General features: G+C 38.2%; 1 protein-coding gene across 1 annotated transcript in view; it reads left to right on the plus strand.

Moving 5' to 3' along the window:
• The first annotated feature begins 1,942 nt into the window (after window positions 1–1,942).
• The window catches only part of tnk2a (tyrosine kinase, non-receptor, 2a), a 30,653-nt gene continuing 10,285 nt past the window's right edge, over window positions 1,943–22,310 (plus strand). The window contains exons 1-15 of the mRNA XM_059327140.1: window positions 1,943–2,575; window positions 4,367–4,529; window positions 5,458–5,528; window positions 7,464–7,670; window positions 8,304–8,453; window positions 8,568–8,663; window positions 10,281–10,462; window positions 10,595–10,721; window positions 11,779–11,925; window positions 12,739–12,833; window positions 14,202–14,396; window positions 15,876–15,967; window positions 19,315–19,359; window positions 20,157–20,392; window positions 21,454–21,657. Of these exons, the coding sequence (XP_059183123.1) occupies window positions 2,459–2,575; window positions 4,367–4,529; window positions 5,458–5,528; window positions 7,464–7,670; window positions 8,304–8,453; window positions 8,568–8,663; window positions 10,281–10,462; window positions 10,595–10,721; window positions 11,779–11,925; window positions 12,739–12,833; window positions 14,202–14,396; window positions 15,876–15,967; window positions 19,315–19,359; window positions 20,157–20,392; window positions 21,454–21,657 (2,127 nt within the window). The 5' untranslated portion in view covers window positions 1,943–2,458. The remainder of the gene's footprint in view (window positions 2,576–4,366; window positions 4,530–5,457; window positions 5,529–7,463; window positions 7,671–8,303; window positions 8,454–8,567; window positions 8,664–10,280; window positions 10,463–10,594; window positions 10,722–11,778; window positions 11,926–12,738; window positions 12,834–14,201; window positions 14,397–15,875; window positions 15,968–19,314; window positions 19,360–20,156; window positions 20,393–21,453; window positions 21,658–22,310) is intronic.

Below are 22,310 nucleotides of genomic sequence, written 5' to 3' on the forward strand. Positions count from 1 at the left end.
AACCATAAAAAAAATGTACCGGTATTATCGTGAACGATACAATATGGCACACTCCTAGTGTCTTTTACTATTGTGGTTTGTGGGGGAAATGCTTTTTGGACCGCAGGGGGATTTTTAGCTGCAATACCGAAAATAGCCACTGGGAAATATTGCTGCAAGGCTGAGCGGCATCATTGTATCCATTTCTATAATACATCCATGCTAGAGAGTGCTTATTTTTTTTAACAGCGACCAGTAGGCTTGGGTGATATCTGTTTTTTCATACCGTCATACCTTGAAGCATAAAAGCCACAGGCTGAATTATGGCATGAGAGTCAAGTATGTTGGTATTGGATTAATAACTCATTTATTGTTTGTTTAGAGCAGGGATTCCCAAAGTGTGCGCGAGATGAAAAATGTAATGGCGGTCTGATAATTACACAATTACATTTTTTCCAAACACACAATAAAGAAGTGTAAATAAACATTTCCTTTGTAAAATGTAAAATCAAAAACTGTAATATTAATTAATAAATAAATGCAGGCTATTCAAAATGCACTTCATCTTAAAATGAAGCGCAGAAGAAGTTATCTTCTTCCAACCTGTGTTATGATGACGGGGTTGTTTAGCTCCACGCTCATTTAAACTTGCTGCAATTTTTGTTCAACGCGGCTCAAAATATTATAACATTTTCCCAAATTATGTGCTTTCTGCCTCTGATCCTGAGCCTGTCATCGTCCTCTTTGCTCTTAAAAGTGGAAGCTTGCGCATAACTTTGTTGCATTATATTGAAACTGTGTTCAGATTAATTTAAATGCGAGACCGCATTGTTGTGATGGTGATTATTTAATTATATGTGTTCTGGTCATTGAACATGATTAAACGTGCCGCCTTTAATATGGCTATAAAAAAGCTTATTGCATTTTGGTTTTTTGAAGGTGTGGGGGATTGGGGGTGTGTCAACCCAGTTGGGACATAGAAGGGGGTGCGCGGCTAAAAAAGTTTGGGAACCGCTGGTTTAGACACTTTCAAACATGTTTCCATTAAAGGCGAATCAAGACGAAATTTTGAAATGTCTAAATGTGAATTTGTGGTTTAGAGCAAATAAACAAAGCTGCAGTAACATTCTTTGGTCAGAAGATGGCAGTGTTGCCGTTGGCTAATCCGACAGTAAACAGTAGAAGAAGATATTGAGCAAGAGAGAAACCAAAAACAAAAAGAGGTTGCTAATCGGACAACTTTGGCCACCCATGAGAGAAAATACTGTATGTCTTCAGGAATTAGATTCAATTGGGCGACTTATAATTGTTCTTTTACGTCTGAGGAAACAGCTGATCAGTCATGAGAGTTAAATGTTCTCTCTGTCAGAAGAAGTGTTTCCATTTCCCGTTTAGCACATTAACTTTTTTTCTAAAAAAGACAAAAACAACCTCAAGCGACCATAAAAACTTTTATGTTTATGTTTGAAAGTTTTATCAAATTTTTGTGTTTCCATCAAGCTACTCTAATGCGAATCTTCAAACTGTGCATCAAAATTCGTTGATGGAAACACGTCTACAGTCTCAGCAGAGGTGACATGGAGGTTAAGTGTTTGTGAGGACTGTGTGTGTTGGTGTTAATGCATAAATGCATAGATACATGCACGTGTATGCTCCCAAATTTTGCAAATTCACGCTTCTGTTTCTGCCTTTATGGTGCCTCCTGTCTGAGTATTATTTAATTAATAATTCAAAAATGGTCCTGAAATCAACTCAAAGCTTCCAAAGCTGTTTTTTTTTTTTCAAATTCAGCACATAATACTTGCTGTTTTTAAGAACAGTTATGCTTGTTTGGATTGCTGTCAAGCGTAGCTGCTGCACCATCTGCATGTCTGCATCTCCAAAAAACTGCATGCTGGGAACTGTCTCCCTATTATTCCTCTTTGGCATGACCATTCATCCATTTTCCCATCCATCTGTCCACCTATTTGTATCTACATCTTCTCCCTCTCCCTCTCTCTCTCTCCCTGTCTCCCTCCCTCTCATCCTCTCGTTAGAGCTGCTGAATTATTTATCATCAGACAGTGGGCTCGGCTGCTGAGGCAGAGGGTGATGGAGAGCTAGAGCGAGGAAGAGGAGATGGAGAGAGAGAGGGAAGTATGGAGGTGTCCGATGCTGCAGGAAACCGTGAGTCAGCAGGGAGAGAAAGACCCAGTGGGAGGGAAGACGGAGAGGGTTTATAGATAGCTTCTAGGTGATACGGCTGGAGAGAGCGGCGTCAAATGCCTCCCGGTGCGTTTGTGAACGTGCGTGTGCATGCGCCTATCGATTGAGAAGAGAAGGTCATGGAGCCGAGAGGAGATTAGCAAACTAGACTCGGAGCACGGCGGCACAGCTAACGCCTCCTCTGAATAGCAGCTAGACAGAAAAAGGAAGAGCCGAGAGAGAGAGAGAGAAAGAGAGAGGGAGAAGGCGAAAGGACGAGAGGAGCGGCTCCAGCATGGGGGAGAGCTACATGTACCAGCGACTCCCCTTCACCCGAGGAGAGGAGGAGGGGGAGGAGGGGGACGAAGAGGAGAGAAGCAGCAGGATCACAGAGAGTGTCGGGGGACAAATGGTAAAATGTGAAGTTGTGGGTGGATGTGCAGCGATTCCTATTCCAGTGTGATTGTGAGATAAAGAGTGGGTGTGTGTGTGTGTTTTGGATTGTATTGATTGTGATTGCAGGGCTGCAGCTACACATTACAGTCCATTTGATTTCCGTTTAAATTACCCGTTTAGTCCAGCGGTAGCGTTCTTTAAATGTGGCTTGAATGCACAATATGTCATTTTCTTCCGATTCTCTCAATCAAAACTATAACAAAAGGTTTGGTGATGTTGTGATGTAGCATTGAATCATGGGAGTTGTTGTCTTCACCACCATTATTGTTGCTGCAGTAAGCTTCTTCCATTTAGGATTTCCTCTGTGTTCATCGTTCAGGTTTTTTTTGACAGGGAGCAGAATTATCCACAGAGGTTTCCTCCTCTCCAAAACTAACGGACCTGCTAATTAAAACCAGCGAAAAACATTGTATATGTCAGTTTAATGTTAAAAATCAGTGTTTCTGCAGCACTGTTTGATGGACACATGACGTCCTGGAGGGGCCACGAGACGAGTTGCCGCTAACATTTTTGCTAACAAATTGGTTTAAAGGTCAATTTATGACATGTGATTAATGCAATGGACCACTCCTTTGATTAAAACACATTTTGGATAATTTAAGTTCAGGACTCAATCAAATATAGATCTAGTTGGTTTTTTTTTAGAAATTACACATTATACCTTTAACTAATTCAGGCTAACATGCAGTTATCAGGCAAAAGTAATCCTGTTTATTCTCATTAAGTTAAAAAAAAAGCAACAATTACAGGAATTTGAACATAAAACACAGTAACATGTTAATGTTTTTTAACTTATTTTGAATTATTTTCTTGCATTTTTTATCCTGTAAATAATGTTGCAGCTCCTCAGAGTTTACTACGGCTGGTTTAGTCGATAAAAGACAGACATTGACAGTGAGACAATAAAGAAAAAATGATAAAAACCTAAATAAACTAAATACTTTTTTTTTTTTTAATGAAGTCTTAAAATTGCTTGTTTTGTCCAACCAACAGTCCAAAACCAACAGATAATAAATTTACAGTAATAAAAGTCGGTAATATTATTATTTGCTTGTGTTTTAAACAAAAAATGTTTAGTTTATGGTTATAGCAGGTAATCATGTTGTTGATATTCATTTTGTAGTTGAGAGAAGCTTCTGCATTTCCACCGCACATTAAAGTGTGTCTATTTTTAAAAAAAAAAAATTTTTTTGCATTTTAATCATTTTACAAACGTAAACATTTTTAAACATGACATAGGACTTGTAATAAGTGACATCATAATAAAAAAACACAAAAAAAATTAGTGCAGAATAAATAAATAAAAATATATATATTAATAATACAAATAAATAAAAAGGAGTCAAAATAAGTAGATAAAATAGGATAATAACAAAAAAGGATACAGAATTAATACATAAAAAAGCTACACTAAATAGATTAAATTAAGGAATAGGTAATTATAAAATAAAAAGTTCAAAGGTACAAAAGTATTAATACTAGTAACAACAACAGAGGAAAATATATCTATCGATGGTGGCTAAGCAAGACTTTCCAAAAACGAATTCAAATTGTATAATATCTCTTTTCAATGGTATTCTATCACACATCTTCCATCAAAAAAGTTTGTCCATTAACATCACAATCTATAACTGAACAATTTAAACACATGCTTTTACGACATAGAGTTAGAATCTCATAGGCACCAGCGTCAAATGGTCAATAAATGCATCCTATATTAATACGAGAGATGAATGTGTGTGTGCAGATGCAGTGTGAGGAGGGGACAGAGTGGCTGCTGGAGCTGCTGACAGATGTGCAGCTGCAGCAGTACTTCCTGCGGATCCGCGACGAGCTCAACGTCACGCGACTCTCGCACTTCGACTACGTCAAGAATGAAGACCTGGAGAAGATCGGCATGGGGCGCCCGGGTACGTCCCGATATTACTTCTTTTTTATTATTTCTCCACATGACACATGCTTGAAAGAATGTCTAGTGCATGGACATTTTTTCAGAAAAATACATTCAAGGTAACACATTGTCGGACACATTTAAAGAGGCTTGGGGGAGAGAATTGGATAGGGAAATTTCAGATGAGATATGGGAGAATTGTATCAAGAATATACATGGTAGCTCAATCAATGCAGACATATTGATATTTTTTATTTTTATTGGGATTTGATACAATTCAAGGTAGTACATAGACTACACCATTCTTCCTCCACATTGCAGAAAATATTCCCGGATGTGTCACCCCAATGTGTTAGGTGTTAAAGTGAAGGTGAAGAGGGAACACTATCCTATTAATTCTTGTCATGTCATAAGCTACAACCATTCTGGGGCTCTTTGTTTGAGTTCTTCACTAAGGCCCTTAATCATCCATGTAACCCTGACCCATTGACCGTGTTGTTCGGAGTGGCCAATCCAGATGGTGTGAAAAGTAGTTGCAACATTGTTAGCCAGAAAGCTAATTTACAGTCTTGGAAATCTAAAAGGGCTCCTACATTTGAAATGTGGCTGAGAGAGCTGGGAAATGTATTACACTTGGAGAAAATCAGGTACATCATATCTGCTAAAGAGGATATCTTTTTTAAAATCTGGCAACCTTTTCATGATTTAATGTCTAAAAACTGAATTAGTGCTATTCCTTGTCTGTGTCATTTATTTTATACCTATGTCCTGTTTGTCTCATGTCAAAAACTCATTAAAAAAAACCTGTACGGTTATGTGTAGCACCATCAACTATTTTTAATTTGTATATATTTTTCTGTTATGAAAATAATAAAAATAAATACACAAAAAAAAACATTCAAGGTTATTTGAAAATGTTTTCAGTGTCTGTGATTGTGTCGCTTCAGGTCAGAGGAGGCTTTGGGAGGCAGTCAAGAGGAGGAGAGCCCTTTGTAAACGCAAGTCCTGGATGAGCAAGGTACACACACACACACACACACACACACACACACACACACACGTCTTTTATTTACTGTAGTTTGTCAGTCAATGTTCAGGGAGGACTTATTAGAGGATTAAAAAGATCTGTTATTGCATTGCAAATTTTCTGCAAAATCTGAAAGTTTTTCGACTATTTTTGTATCTAAGTGATTAATGGGCTCAAAATCTTCGTAAAAATCGGTCTCTTACTTTTTTATATTACCACTGAAAGGCTGACATTGTTCATTTAAGTGTGTGACAACATTATGAAAAGGAGGCTCCAGGGAAAAACAAGCTTTTTCTTTATCTTTCACTTGCATGCAAGTTTTTCACATTATTTTGGACTGCATGCACACACTTGTGTTTTTGGTAACATTTATTCTCTGACTGTTTCACCAACTTCTCAACACCATCTAAACAAAAGATTGAATGCTAAATGAGATAAGTTGCAGTTATTTTCGCCAATTTCTCAACATTTTTTAACCAAATTCTACCATTAGAAAACCGATTTCCAAGGTGTGCAAAAAAGTAACATGACCTATATTTTTACCATAAAATTGATCTTATATATTGAGAATATATATTTTATTGAAGCAAAACACATGGAGGTATGTGAAGCTCATGTTTCTGGTTTATATTGTAGTTGTGGTTTGAAAGTGTTTTTTAATGATCCTTAATGGAACAATTGACGAACAATTGAGGTGATGCAACACTGCAATGTTCCCTGAAATATATTAACCCTCTGAACTCCACAACATGCCAGCAGATTTTAAAAGCATGTTTTCATTTTTTTTTTATCACCAAAATGACACCTTTTATCATAGCCAGAAACTGCAAAAACAGAAAATATCATCAGATTTTTCAGTTTTAAAGGGTATTTGAATGAATCCTGTATGGTGAATGCTTACATCAGAAAAAAATAACCAAATCTTAGCTTAAAATAGTGACATTTCATGGAAAACAATTTATTCTACATGACTCATTTAACATTTAAATTCTGCACTCTGCAGTACCACTGTGGAGCCATGAATGACTCGGCATTTCTGAGTTCTCTCTTGAGCAATGATTTTGCTGCAGTACTTATATATATTTGATTTATTGAAATATTGCAGTAAAAAACGAGGTCACAGCAGCAGACAATGCCCTGAAACTGCTCGGGGTCCAGAGGGTTAATATGTAAAACAGTATTTAATGTATTATTCAGAGTTACATAAAGTGAGAATGCAGTGTTTTAAATATTAATAAGTAAAGAATCAGCGAGCAGCTTTACCAGGAACAGGCTCAGACAATAAACTAGCCTTCCCCCTTTATGTGATATAATACTTCTCCTTCTTTTTATTTATTTTTTATTTTTTTCTTATTAATATTTTTAAGCACACAGTTACAATCAACAGCAGTAGAACAACTTCTAGATTCATGGCATGGAACACTTCTTACATCACATCCTGCTGTAATAAAATTGGAAAAAAATATATAATAATGACAATAATAGAGGGAAAATATTAGTCCAGAGTCCAGCAAAACATACAACTCCAGCTTGACACAAAAGAGAAAAAACAAAACAAAACAAGAACAAACCGACTTTATGTGCCTTTATTCGTACATTTTGGCATCTTTACACACACCTGTTTGGAAATAATTGTTTTCTTAATGTTTCTGTTATTTAATAGATTCATAAATAAGCACAAATTTGCATTATTAGTGACCACTAACACACATGCATCCACGTGTCCAGCATTCATACACACACAACCTCACAAACACTGATAATTTCAGTCTTTTGACTGATAATTTCAGTCTTTTAGGGGGAAAACTGGCCACCAAAGATCAACCAACCAACATACAGAGCGAGTTAAAGAGCTGCAGCTCATAAATCAAATCAAATAAAACTAAATCTTTATGAGTACAACACTCTCTGCTTCTGGGCTCGTAGGTGTTTCCAGTCAAACGACCCGACGCCGACCCCCAGCAGCCGCTCCCTCAGGGGGCGTCGTCCGGCGCGGCTCCGGCCAATAGCGAGCCGGGAGCCTCGCTCACCTGCCTAATCAGAGAGTCGGAGCTGCAGCTGTTCGAGCGGCTGGGAGACGGCACGTTCGGGGTGGTGAGGAGAGGAGAGTGGACCGGACCCAACAGCAGAGTGGTGAGACACAGAGACACAGAGAGCAAAACACAAAACACAAAACACGCTGTTAGCCCTCTATGGTACGTTGTTGCCCTCAGGCAACATACCCATTTTTGGCCTGTCAAATTTCTACAATGCATTTTTTGAATGATGGGATACTTTAAAAAAGAGGGAAGAGTATATAGAACCCCTAGCAATGCTTTAATTAATGCTTGAAACCGCTTAGAATAAGTTCCTTAATATTATAATATTTTGAATTTTAAACACATGTTTATTACATAAATTATGTTAAAATAATTGCATTATTCACTTTCGCTCTTTGGCTTTTGAGAGATTGGATAAAAAATTCCCAATAAATCTCAACTGTAGTAAGTGAGTAGGTGAGCGGCAGAGTTGTGAATGTGCTGGAGTTTATTGAGTAGTTTGGAGGGTATGCCATACAAGATGCAGCTGCAGTAATCCAGTCTGGACAAAAGATGTGGATCAGTGTTTCTGCAGCAGGGATGGATGATGGACGGAGACAGGCAATGTTTCTTAGGTGGAAGAAGGCAGTTTTGGTGACTTGGGTTATGTGGTGCTTGGATGAGAGGTTGCTGTCAAAAAACGGCCACCATCGTTTATCGTCTCGCTCTCTCCTCTCTGCCTCTCCAGCTGTCGGTGGCCGTGAAGTGTCTGAAGGCCGGCGTGTTGGACTCAGACGGTCTGGACGATTTCATCAGAGAGGTGAACGCCATGCATTCACTGAGCCACCAGAACCTCATCCGGCTCTACGGCATCGTCCTCACGCAGCCCATGAAGATGGTAAAACTCACACATACTCATTCTCAAACATGTTCATGCAAAGTAGATACCCAATGCACAAACCAGATATGTAAATAATAATGTTTCATTCACATATTGTGTGTTTGTGTGCAGGTGGCTGAGCTGGCCCCTCTGGGTTCCCTGTTGGATCGTCTGAGAAAGCGTCAGGGTCACATCCTCATCTCCTCTCTGTGTAACTACGCTGTGCAGGTCAGTTCACTCTAAAAAAAGAAAAGACATGAGAGGAACTTGAAGTGATAAACCCTCAATTTATTTTTCTTTTGATTGGCATTTAACAGCAGACACTATCTATTAACATTCATTTCAAAAGCTTAAACAGACATAAGCCTTTATGTATAACAGAAATAGTGAAAAGTATAAATCATAAAATGTGGGAAGTGATCTTTTCTTTACCATCTCATAATGGGTGTGTAAAAAAAAGAAGTCTGGCTTATGTGGTGTTACATAATTGCCCATCTTTCCCAGCATGACATGAATAATTCCAATCTGATCTTCTCCATTTTATAAACCCATATTTTCATGCACTATTTGGTGCAATTTACATAGATGTATGCCTACTGTTGCTTTTCTTATTGTGGATGTGTATAATTCATGTAAGATACTGTCATGCATTTCTATGCATTCTTATTGTAAGTAATGCAGCAGAAAATGAATTTAAAACATCATTTATTCACTCTGAAAACTGTTGAAGACAAACCAATAAAACAGCACCAAATTTATTCTTACTAAAGTACAAAATGATTGTATACTTTAGTTGTATTTTTTGGGGATTTGAAAATCTGTGACTCCTTCACTTTCCAGTGGTGGAAGAAGTATTCAAATCTTTTACTTGAAGCTGGGGTTGCAGGTTTGTTTTGTTTTGTTTTGTTTTTTAAGCAATTCTTGATATAATAACCTTTCTGTATATTGTAATGCTAGTGGTCTTAGAGGAAACTAGAATTCTGTACCTGGAAACCTGATTCAATGGCATACAATTCTGCCGAAAATGTTGCTATTCTAGCATTGGCAACAACAGCCAGCACTGCAAAACAATGCAAAAAAACAAATTTATCAAAACAGAGTCAATAAGACACGTCAATATCAGCAAAGCATTTCAGAAAACTGTCTACCCCAGCTTTAAGTATAAGTCCCTCAAATATTCACTTACCTGCTAGGGCTGGGCGATATATCGGTATTACAAGTTATACCGATATATTTTAGAAAGAGATGTGTATTTGAGACAATACTTTTGATGTTGCCTTAACTAATGACCACTATTTGTTACGGCCATTTGCTCCTCTCTGTGCCCGATATGCACAAAGCATCCTCTGCTGCTCATCCTATTTGGCTCAACCCTTCCGCTTGCATCTGTACGTAGGCTTCTCCCAGCACAACGAAGCAACACAACAAACTTTTCAAAAAAACGTGGCAGACATGGTGCCGGTTGATAAAGAGCAAGAGCTAGTTCCTAAGAAAAAAAACTCCAATGGTTCTGTAATTTTGGAGGGATTTCGGATTTCGGATTGCAGATAAAAAGCGGAAAACATGGAAAAAATATGCTGCAAGCAAATTGCTTCAAAAGGTGGAAGGTTTTGAATTTGATAGTCTCTTAAAATAAAACAGGATGATGATGATTACTTGTGGCGTTGAGTTAAAACTTTGCACGTTTTGTTCAAAATACCAATTTATATCATATATCGCCATTCGGCCAAAAAATACCGGGATGTGAGTTTTGGTCTATATCGCCCAGCCCTATTACGTACAGTACTTTAATAGATGCATTTCGTTACATTCCACCACTGTCTCTTTCTGGTTCTTGGTGATTAGGTGGCGTGCGGCATGGCCTACCTGGAGCAGAGACGTTTCCTCCACAGGGACCTGGCCGCCCGGAACGTTCTGCTGTCCACCAATGAAATAGTGAAGATCGGAGACTTCGGCCTGATGAGGGCGCTGCCGACACACACCGACCAATACATCATGGAGGAGGGCCACAAAATCCCTTTCCCCTGGTGAGAAAAGTGTCCTTGTCATTGATTCAAACAGTTCTGGTGATGCTCTCTACACTTTTTCTTCCTCTCTGACATTTCCTCTGTCCGACATTGTCTCTCTGTGTCCCCGTCTCCGTCCTTGTCTCTCTCCAGGTGTGCTCCGGAGTCTCTGAAGTCTCGTTCTTTCTCTCACGCGTCTGACACCTGGATGTTTGGGGTCACGCTGTGGGAGATGTTCACCCACGGACAGGAGCCCTGGGTGGGCCTTAACGGGAGCCAGGTGCATGCATATTCACACACACACACACACACACACAGGTGCTTAAATCTTGAGAATATTAAACATTGGAATTGAAATGTGGAAAAGAAATATGAAAACATCCTAGATAAATAAAATATAAATAAATAAACTATAACCAAAAGAAATAAAATAGACTTTCAGGCTCTGTTCACAAAACATTGCACTGAGATCACCATTATGTATTATATTATTTTATTATTAATATAACATATAAACAGCTGGAATGGCTGCTTGGGACAAAAAGCACAAAAAGTCTTGTATGTAAACAAAAATATATCAAGTCCAGAAAAAAACTATTGCTCAATGATGCAATGCAAGTTTTTCAAAAATTTCCTCACAGTGATCAGTAAAGTATCACATTGCTTTTACTGCATACAGACACAGTCTTGTGTTTGGTAATAATAATAATAAAAATAATATATTTTTTTTTACTGTAGTTTGTCATAAAAGTTCAGGGAGGAAGAAATTCATGTTTTGGATAAAAAAAACTTTATTTGCATTGCAAGTTTTCTGCAAAATCTGAAAGTTTTTTGACTCTGTTCTGCCATGTTTTGTGTCTAAGTGATTAATGGGTTCAAAATGTGTCTTTTTTTCTTATTTATATTGCCACTGAAAGGCTGAGATTGTTAATTTAGTTGTGTGACACCATTAAGAAGTGGAGACTACAGAGAAATACAAGCTTTTTCTTTACCTTTCACTTAACCTTGCCTGTTTTTTACTGTTTCTAACCACGTCTCAGTCAAGGAAAAGCCTATTTTACACATTCAGCCATGACACTGAAAACCTTTTCAGAAAACACTACGCTAGCTTTCTGTAGCAATACAACAAACCCTTCCCTCAGTCCAACTCTCTCACTCACCAGTTTCCACCGTTGTCTTCCAGCAACAAGTCACCTCATGAGATTTCAGAACACTAAAGTTTCCCTTTAACCTACAAAATAGTAGCAGACACCCACTATTGACAAAATCTACCAGATGAAATGATACTTCAGCGTTCTGTTTTTTCAGCATTCCGGTATTTCTGTGTCTGCCTGCAGATCCTCCACAAGGTGGACGTGGAGGCCGAGAGGCTGTGCAAACCAGACGACTGTCCTCAGGATATTTACAACGTCATGCTGCAGTGCTGGAGCCCCAAACCCGAGGACAGACCCACCTTCATCGCACTCAGAGACTTCCTGCTCGAGGTAGCACGGCGGTTTTAGACAAAATAAGATTCATGAGCCCTTTGCAGTAATAGAAGATGTAAACCAAGAGAGGGACAGTACGGAGGTTATCGTCAGAAATGTGGTTATAGCTGCAAGCTCAGTTTAGAGTGAAATTCTTCTCGATACTGAAGCAGCTCTGCAGAAATATTCAGATTTTTTATTTAAGTAAAAGTAGCAATAATACACTGAAAATATTCTGTTACAAGTAAAAGTTTGCATTCAAAATGTTTGTCAAGTAAAAGTAAGTGTAAGCCAAAAAGTACTTAAAGTATCAAAATAAAACTTTTAATTTTTTTTTCATTATTTGAAATTTGTCTTACATTTGTACAAACTGACAAATACTATAAAAGATAAGAAAAATAATTTTCAAGTAAATTTTAATTTAATTTTAATTACTTTAAGTTATCAATTTGTTCAGTTAGTTTTCTCATTTTTTTTATTCTTTTTTTTTTTCTTTTAAGTTCAAGTTAAATATAATAACCTTGCACAGAATTAGGTTGTGGAGATTTCAAATAGGAAATTTAATTTATTTTCTAACTCATGGAAATGAATATCTAAGTCTTTTACATCAAAGAGATGTCATATTTCATAATCATATTTACCACTAATTGTGTTATTGTCATAGCTCCAAAAGGTTTGTCGCCAAAGTGATTAACTGGACCAACAAAGGACAATAAAGCGGAGAAATAAATCAACATTATACCAAATTAAATTAAGTGTTTGCCTCTTATGATCCTGCTGATGACTGTAATAAATCATCTCAAACTCTCTTTGTGTGTGTGTGTTCTGCAGACCATGCCGACTGATATGAAAGCTCTGCAGGACTTTGAGGAGGAAGACAAACTTCAGATTAAAATGAACGACGTCATCACCATCATAGAGGGAAGGTCAGTTTGTTCTCCAACACACACAGCTACACTACAAGAATGTTATCTAATTATCTCACGCAAAGCAGGATTTTAACAAAATTACTGGTTTTGGAAGTCAATGCGTACTTGACTTGAGCTCTTTCCTACAAGACTACAAATGCATCTTTTGTTGACATTAAATTCCTTGCATTGGGAAATTTACTGTAATTACTGTCCTGTTAGTGGCTCATAAAAGAAGTATTTTGTCTTCTATGTGTGTGTGTGTGTGTGTGTGTGGCTGCCCAAATGAAAACCCACATGTTAACAATTATTATTGCTGGATTTGCCGTCATTCATACATTCATACAAGTGAATCCATGTGACAGAGAGAGTTTGTTGCACACAGGAAATTCTCATAATAGTTAAATTATGCTGAAAATGAGGAGCACTCAGTAGTTTATTTATTATCTTCACTAGGGCTGAGAATAATTCATGGATGATCGGATCGTTGGATAAAGCTACAGTTTACAAACCGAAAATTACAATAACAATTATAAAACACACAGAAATAGAGTATTAATTTGAGCAAAACTAGCTTACTGTATCAAACCTTGCTAGCATGAATTACTGAGTTTGATTTGATCCAAAACTTATTTAAACACAAAACACACTTAAATATGAATATTACTGTGAAAACTAACCTCATGCCTCTTCAGGGGCTAAAACATAAAACATTGAACTCCCTGACGTTGTCTTTACAGGATAATCTCACTTGATTTAGTTTTACGATCAACAGGAAGTCTCTTTTCGTCCTTTCAAAATAAAAGTGTCTGTTATCAAAACAGGCTTTTGCATAGTACTGTATATATATATATTTTATTTTGCACATGTATGCACGTTTTTATACATACTGGAGTACGTATAAAAACATATCGATTAATTGATTGATCGTTAACGTTATACAGGTGCATCTCAATAAATTAGAATATCATAGAAATGTTTATTTATGTCAGTAATTCAATTCAAAAAGTGGAAATAACACATTATATAGATGGATTACACACAGAATGAAACATTTCATGTCTTCATTTATTTAATTTCTTCTAATTATAATGATTATGGCTTACATTTAACGAAAACCTAAAATTCAGTGTCTCAAAAAATTGTAATATTACAAAAGACACATTTTAAAAAGTATGTTTAATATGGAAATGTTGACCTCTGAAGTATGTCCATCTATATGCACTCAATACTTGGTTGGGGCTATTTGACTTGAACTAAGTGGTTAATGGTAATGAATGAATGAATGAATGAATGAATGAATGAATACTGGAAATTGACTTTTCCATCATATTCTAATGTATTGAGATGTACCTGTAGACACATGTCCATATTTTGTGTTTGCAGGGCAGAGCACTACTGGTGGCGAGGTCAGAACAGGGGGACGCTGCGTGTCGGTCAGTTTCCCCGTCACGTGGTGACGGCAGTCGCCGGTCTGTCCGCACAGGACATCAGCCGGCCGCTCAAACACTCCTTCATCCACACTGGACACGGAGACACGGACCCTCACAGGAGCTGGGGACATGCAGACCGCATAGACAGGTGAATAACACTCACAGATTCACTCTAGTTCACTCACACAGTGTGGAATAAAACAGTAAATAGAAGATTTTATTCTAGGGTTTAACACTGGTAAGGAAAAACACGAGTTGAACATTTTTTATTGAGAAGAAATTAAAAATACAGACCTCTCTTACGCAACTAAAAGCACTACTAACTGTGGAAAAGAGGCAGTGTCTATTCATAGGGTGACCGAACCAAACAAACGAATGTGGGACAAAGAGTGTTTTTATGTGGGACACGTTGCTGAGGGGTAGTCTACATCTTTGTCTGTGTCATCTTACATCATATTCCCCGGTGTGGAATTGTAAAAATAGCTCAAATAATGCAAATTTTGCAAGAAAACTCCCAGAGAATAGCCTTCACCCAGTTATCAGTAGATTCCTAGTCTCTGTTGTAGCTGCTTTTCTTGTCTTTGTGGTAGTTTACGTCATATCTGCTTAAATCTGCTTATGACTTTGTGGCGTCTCACAGTTTTCCCCTTTGGGTGAATCACAGCAAAGACAGGTTGACCTGCACTTAACCCACGTCAGAGCAGTTTGATTTATATCAAACACCAACAACAACCTTCCCTGCTTTCTTCACAGTCAGACTTTAAAGAATGGTCATCTATATGTATGTATATATATATCAATATGCAGGGCACTGGACAAAGGATAAAAATGCATTAAGCAGGACTCCTGGGGTCCTATTTCAGTTGTTTGATTCATTTTCAGTTGATCCTGTTCCATCAAGGAAATTTACACTTATTTTACACTTTAAAGGTCAGTCACTATGGCAAGTCACGCTGAACACTAGTTAAATTTGCTTCATGGAACCGAATCAACTGAAAATGAGTCACATCAATGTGAAATATCCCTGTCTTATGGAACAGGAACCTGGTTACCTGAGCTGTATACTAAACATGTATGACCATTATAACAGATGTTAAAATTTGTGCTACTTTACACATTTTCATTCTGGTTCTCAGATTCTTTCATTTGAGCGATTTTAATAAACTCCAAGAACTGAAAATATATAATATTTTACAAGAAAAGGGCAAAAAAGTAATTAATTAAACAAAATGTTGTGGAAAAGTAATAAATTGTTACTTTTTTATTTCTTTTCATCATCTTTTGACACGTTCAGACTTATCTTGACCCACAAAATAAGATTATTTTATCATAAAGTATAAACTGTAATCACTAAGTGCTTTACTACCAGTTGCTTTTTGTATCTCTGCTTGTTCTATAACTCTCCACTGGAGAGCAGCAGTGCGTCAGTTCACCAACAGATGATGCACTTGTTAAGCTTTTCTTAGAACACGTGCAAATCTAGAGAGCAACTCACAACTGTTGTGTGAGCAGAAAAAGCCTCAGGGACAGGTTGTAAGGGAAGAATCAGTTCAGTTGTTTCTTGGTCTTGCCCTGTTTCTTTATCGTTGTTCTATTAAATCTGATTTCTCTGTCTGCTCCCTTTCAGTCTGTACCTGGGGAACCCCATGGACCCTCCTGACGTCCTCGGGATGGAGCCGGGCACCGCGAGGCCGACCAAACTCCCCAACCGTTCCAAAAGTAAATTCATACAAACACTTAAACACATAAATTCGTATTGGAATATAACTAAGTACAGTTATTCAGGGGCTGTACTTAAGTACAAATTTGAGGTGCTTTAGTTGAATAATTCAATTTAATGCAGCTGTATACTTCTACTTTAGATAGATTAGATAGATTAATTACTTTATTAATCCCACAATGGGGAAATTCAACCTCTGTATTTAACCCATTGTTTTTATACACAAGTGAACACACCATGCAAGGAGCAGTGGGCTGCATATCATTGCGCCCGCATATTATACTACATCTCAGATGTAAATATGATACTTTTAACTCCACTACATTTGTTTGACAGCTTTAGTTACATTACAGATTACAATTTTTCCCTTCCTGTTCAGTGAAAACCATGCATTTCCAATTTTTTTTTAAAAAAGGGATGAAGTGTTTCTTATCTTCCTGCTTCTTAAAACAGCTACAAGGAGCTTTTCAAATTATATTTGTTGTATGTAGTTTGGCATCGTTTGTGGACAAAAGCGAGCGTGTTTTCATGAGCACCAGACTCCCTTTAGAAAACCTCTAATTTTACTAAAGCACGGCCTGACAGTCTGCCCGCTCAGTGCTGGTTCTGGTTCTCCCGTGCCTCCCTTCTCTCCAGCGGGGCCAGCAAAACACTGTGGTCCTTTCAGCTGTGTTGGCTCTAAGGAAGTGGGCAGAACAGCAGGGTGAAGCTCTGCTGTTGGCCAGGGGAGCATTTACAACTCATATAATTTTGTCTGATTTTGTTGGAATCTGAACCTGGTTTCAGCATGGCATGCATTAACAACAACTACATAGAAATAGTCGATATTCTTGCTGATGGTCTCGTTTGCTTATGCAGATCTGGAATAGATAGATAGATAATATAAATGACTGACATTTAGGGCAATAATGTAAGTTAACACAACAAAGGAAGCCAGTTGTCTGCTCAAAAACAAGTTTGTGAGTTGTTGTTACTTATATCTTTAAGTTGGGGTTCACAACAAGGGACAATAGTTCTGCTAACTCTTATTTCTTTGTTGTGAAATTTGGTCATTAGTGAACGCTAGCGGCTAACTGATGCTGGCAGCTAACTGATGCTAGCCGCGCTGCTTGTTACAGCTACAAGAGCAGCCATTAGCGTATCAATGGTAACTCAAAATTGTGGTCACAACATTAGCTGACATTCATAGCGCCGTTACAATTGTGCCAGAGAAATTCAGAGTTGAGCAAACTCAAAAACAATACTTAAAATATTTAGATTAATTGTCCAACTTAAAATTTTATCAAAGTTTGCTGCCTTGAAATTTTGAGTTCACCCAACTTTTCTTTTTTTGCAGTGCAGCCTGTACATGTACTTCCAACATATACACACATAGACACAGGATACATAAAGACACCACAGCACAACAGAAATATACACTTAATCCTCCACATTTATCACATTTAACCCTCCAGCATAGCATAGCACCCCCTCCGGTGGTTACCGGGTGCTTTGTTTAAAGCTGATACAGCAGAAGGTACAAAACTTCTGCTGTGGCGAGCACATTTACAGGCCAGGGTCCTGTATCTGCGGCCAGATCATAACAGCACAAATGATGGGTTGAGGGGGTGACTGGGGTCTTGTGCTATGCTAAAAGCTCTGCATGTGATGGCTGTGTCGTTGAGGTCAGAGAGGTTGGGGGTAGGGAGACCAATGATTTTGGAGGCGTGATGTGCAATGCGTGCTAGTGCGTTCCTGTTTGAGGCAGTTAACATGTTAAAGAAGCAGGTTGAACAGTAGAGGATGACAGGTTGATCTATGATTTTTGTAAAGTAATAACATAAGTCGGGGGGCTACAGAGAGTGCTTTGAGTTTGCGGATGGCAGAGATTCTTTGTTGGCAGCGTTTGTGTGTGTCTGTGGTGTGATGATCAAAGTTCAGTTTAATTTGTTCAGGATGAGTCCGAGGTATTTGATGGACTCCACGATTTCCACGGATTCACCGTTAATCACAGTGGGGATATGTGTGTTGATGGTCAGTTCTTTTGCTTTTGTAGTAACTTGAATCAGCTCAAAAATGCATGGTTGAACAGCTGTTTGAGTTCACGAAAAGGTTAACGTCCAATGTATTTATAGAGTGCATTAAGAAACAAACCATGTGTGTGCCAAAGTGTTTTACAACAACATAATTCAGCAAATAGTTTATTAGAAGACATGCTTGCCAGAATCTCTGCAGGCATAGGGACGGCAGTAAAAGTGCATCTTAAGACATGTTTTAAATCAAAAGATTCTGCAGCTCATATATTTCAGGAAGACTATCCCAGCTGCTGCAAAAAGTTTACAACGTGATCACAGAATGGTTAACAGCCCTTGATGTATAGATCAGAGGGGGGATTAGCTGTACTGTTCTGTATGAGGAGAGAAATTCTGTAATAAAGCTCAGAGTGAGACCATGGAAGGCTTTAAACACAGGCAGAAGAAGCTTGTAAGGAATTTGATAGCGAACGTGGAGTCAGTGTAGAGGTGGTACGGGCGTCATATGTTCCCTTATTTTGTGTTTTCATAATAGTCCGGCTGCAGTGTTCTGTAACAGTTGTCAGCGGTGAATAAAGGCCTGGTTGATACCAAAACAAGGGACAGGAAGTTGCAGTATTGAGGAAAAGTTGGCTTTTTAGAGATATGTGGTTCTCACAGGACTGAGATGCTACTAACATATATTCTTGTAGAATATGATCCATTGAACAGTTTATAAAGAAGGTAAAATTAAAGGTATACTATGCAGGATTTTCCGTCAAAACAAAGCATGTATTTTGCTGTGTTTGGGACGTTTCTGTGAGTCAGCTTTTGGATGTGAAGCTAAGAAAAATAACAAACAAAGCGTGAAAAAAAAACAAATATTGCAAAGCATAACACCAAGTGGACAAAGCTCAAAGTTTGAATGTTGTGTTTACAAGCTTTAAGTGACAATTCCTGCATAGTGTGCCTTTAGAAAATTACAGTAAAATGCAACATGCACATTAATGCAGCATATTTCATCCAAAAGCATCAGATAAAGTGGTAAAACACTGACAGGGAACAAATACTGCAGAATACTTTTATTTTACTTTAAGCAAGATTTACTGATAGATACTTGCATGTTTTATTAAACTAAGGTTTGGAGGACTTTTACTTGTAGTGGAGTATTTGCACAGTGTGGTGTTAGTACTTTTACTTAAGTAAAGGATCTGAATATTTACTCAACATATTGCTTTTTTACAGTGTTTGTAGATATGCTTCTCTTTTAGTAGCTCACAGTGGTGATCATGCAGAAGACTGAGCTAATTCTTCTTTGTGAATGTAAACTAAATGCCTAAAACTCTCTTTTTCAGAGCAGCCTCCTCCTCGTCCGCCCCAACCTGCCGTCCTGCTGAAGAGTAAGTGTGCCCCCCCCCCCCCCCCCCCCCTCCCCTAAAAGACGTCCGATCGGAAACAGTGCAATGCCGCAACACGTCCTATGTAAATAATGATATCTTAAAAAATGAATTAAAAATTCTTAGGCTTCAAGCCACATACGAAATCTTAGGTCAGTCTGACTAACGATCAGTGAGATATGCCCTAGACCAGGGGGCGGCAACCTTTACTATCAAAAGAGCCATTGTTGGCCAAAAAAAGAGAAAACATGTCAGAATCGAGCCACAAACTTTATTTTCAGCCTTACAATGAAGATAAAACAGCCTACTAAGTCTAAACTAGCCTACCAGCATTACTAATAGGTCATAATGAGCATTTCTTAATATGATTTTGTCAGAATACAGCAACTCAAAACTAGGTGAAGTTGGCAAAATGTAGAGTTTAAGGCGCCTGGCCATAGACTTTCATAAGCTATGCTAGACATTTTAGTCAACATGTAGTTGACATTTTAGTTGAAAACATTTTTTTAATGTCTATATAATGTGTATATAAGCAACACATTTTTACAACTGAAGAATACAAATTCCTGTGGGCCTACACCAATGATAAATGAACATTAAAATGTAAAGAAATAACCCTTTCATTTCATATAATTTTGTTGTCACAGCCACAGGGAGCCACTGCAAATAACCTGAAGAGCTAGACACACAGCCACACACACACACACACACACACACACACACACACACACACACACACGCTTCTTGCTTTTATAGACAGATGCTGTTTCCTGACTGGTGTTTTGCACGTTTCTGTCCAGAGCCGTTCTACGACTCAGTGATGGACGACTACGACGACGATGACGACACCAGCGCTTCGTCCGGGCTGAAGAGGCTGGGGGTGTCCCTGGGGCTGAAGCTCCGACCGTGGGAGGGGTCCGGCGTGCGCTCAGCCAAGAGCGAGGTGTCGCTCATCGACTTCACCGACGACAGCTTCAGCTCGACCACGCCCTCGCCGCTCACTGAGGCGTGGCAGCCGGACGAGGACACACTGAAGGTACTGTCACAGAGGGAAAGTAGCTGAAAGTTAAAATACTTTGCTGTAACTTTTAGAGTAAAAGCTACTCATGCAATGATGATGGAAAGGCACATTTAGGGAAGTAAAACAAGGAGGAGGCAATTTATCAATGTGATTCAAATTGTTTTTATTTATTGATTTATTTAAGGGATATTGCACATTAACAAATATTGCTTAATGAATGTTTTTTTTTATCATTTCTATTTTTAAATGCATCATTATGCAGAGCAATAATAAAAGAAGGGAATATTCATTGTTAGGGACTAATTAAGATATAATAAATATAGATACAATACAAAACATGCAAAGGCATGAAATTATGAATAGTAATGTTCGTAATAATATGCACTAAATAAGACGATGGTGCTGCATTTATAGGGCACTTATTGAAACATGCAAAGCAGGAGCAAATAGTGCACAGGCATGAAAAATGAAGAATAAAATTATGCATCAGTAAAATGATCAATGCAGAAATGTTCAAGGACTTGTAGAAAGCAAAAATATTACAACTTTATTGTCATTGCCATTGGTTTGTTGACTCCTGTTTTAAAGTCTTTAGTTAGTTTTAACCCATCTTGGTTTTAGGAGCCAGAATTGACCATAATAGAATAAGAGGAGGGATACAGGAAGGAGAACAAGAGTTAAGACAACCAATGCTACTACTAATAACAATTACTATAATAATAATAATAATAATAGTAATAATAGTCCAGGGGGGCCCGTCCACTGGCAGCACAATGGGTGCACCTTCAGGGGGCTTGAGAATGGCAAGTACTTAACTATTGACTTGACTATGTATTACTTTTCTCAGCGTCTCTAATGTCCGTCACTCTTGGATTCCAGCAGCAGTTTCTAATCTCCCTGTCATCTTCACCATAAAATTATACAATTCACAGCAGCTTTTAACACAATAATAACCAGAAATGTGTCAAAACTAAAACATAGAAAGCAGTAAAAAGGGTAAAAGAAACACATTTTGAGTCAATTATTTTGCTGTTGATATTGATATAATTGATATTATCATGCACTCTCATCCTCAGGACACTCCGTCCATCCTGGACTGGCCTCTCCCTCAGCCAGCTTACGACGAGGTTGCTACAGAGCTCGAGGACCAATCGGAGGACCAGGAGGTTCGCTCCATTAATAAGGGATTCACCGAAGAGGCCGCCGCCATGCCCGGCTCCGCTATGGCTGGCAGGAGCGAGTCGCAGTCAGCCGACCTCTTCCAGGAGCTGCAGAGAGAGGTAACCAACACGTGGTGTATCTGATTTATCTGTGATGTTGGACACAAACAGACACATGCTTTTGTTTATTGTTTATTGGATCCCCATTCTTCCTGGGGTCCCTAAAAGGCAAGACACATAACAGTAACATTCACATGCATCATGCATACACAGTACAAGTATATACATACATAGTACAAGCACCGACACACACATACTCACACATATACACAGACACATTCAGAAATCAGTTCATTAAGAGCTGTCTCTGTACAAGTTTAAACAAAAAAATACAAAATAAGGCACTGCAGCTTTACAGATATCAGTCAACTGAATTTAACCGAATTTCTTTACTCAAAACAGCTTTTTTCAATTCCCTTCTAAATCCTGATTTCTTACACTTAAGAATGAAGCAGTACGGAAGTCCATTCCAGTATACAATAGCTCTGTACAATACAGTTCTTTTCAGTGCATTTGTCCTAGGTCTAGGTAGTCTGAAATGACAGCTTAAGGCCTGTCTGGTATCATGTATTATTCAAATACAAAATAAGACTGCAAGCCAATCTCTCCTCTACTTTCATCCAGGAGAGTTTATCATGCATAGCATTTACATTATTCCTAATAGAACAGTGAAGTGTCAGTAGTGCAGCTCTATTCTGAGCGAGCTGGAGTTT

This window comes from Centropristis striata, chromosome 23, assembly GCF_030273125.1.
Source record: "Centropristis striata isolate RG_2023a ecotype Rhode Island chromosome 23, C.striata_1.0, whole genome shotgun sequence".
In the NCBI taxonomy this organism is placed as follows: Eukaryota; Metazoa; Chordata; class Actinopteri; order Perciformes; family Serranidae; genus Centropristis; species Centropristis striata.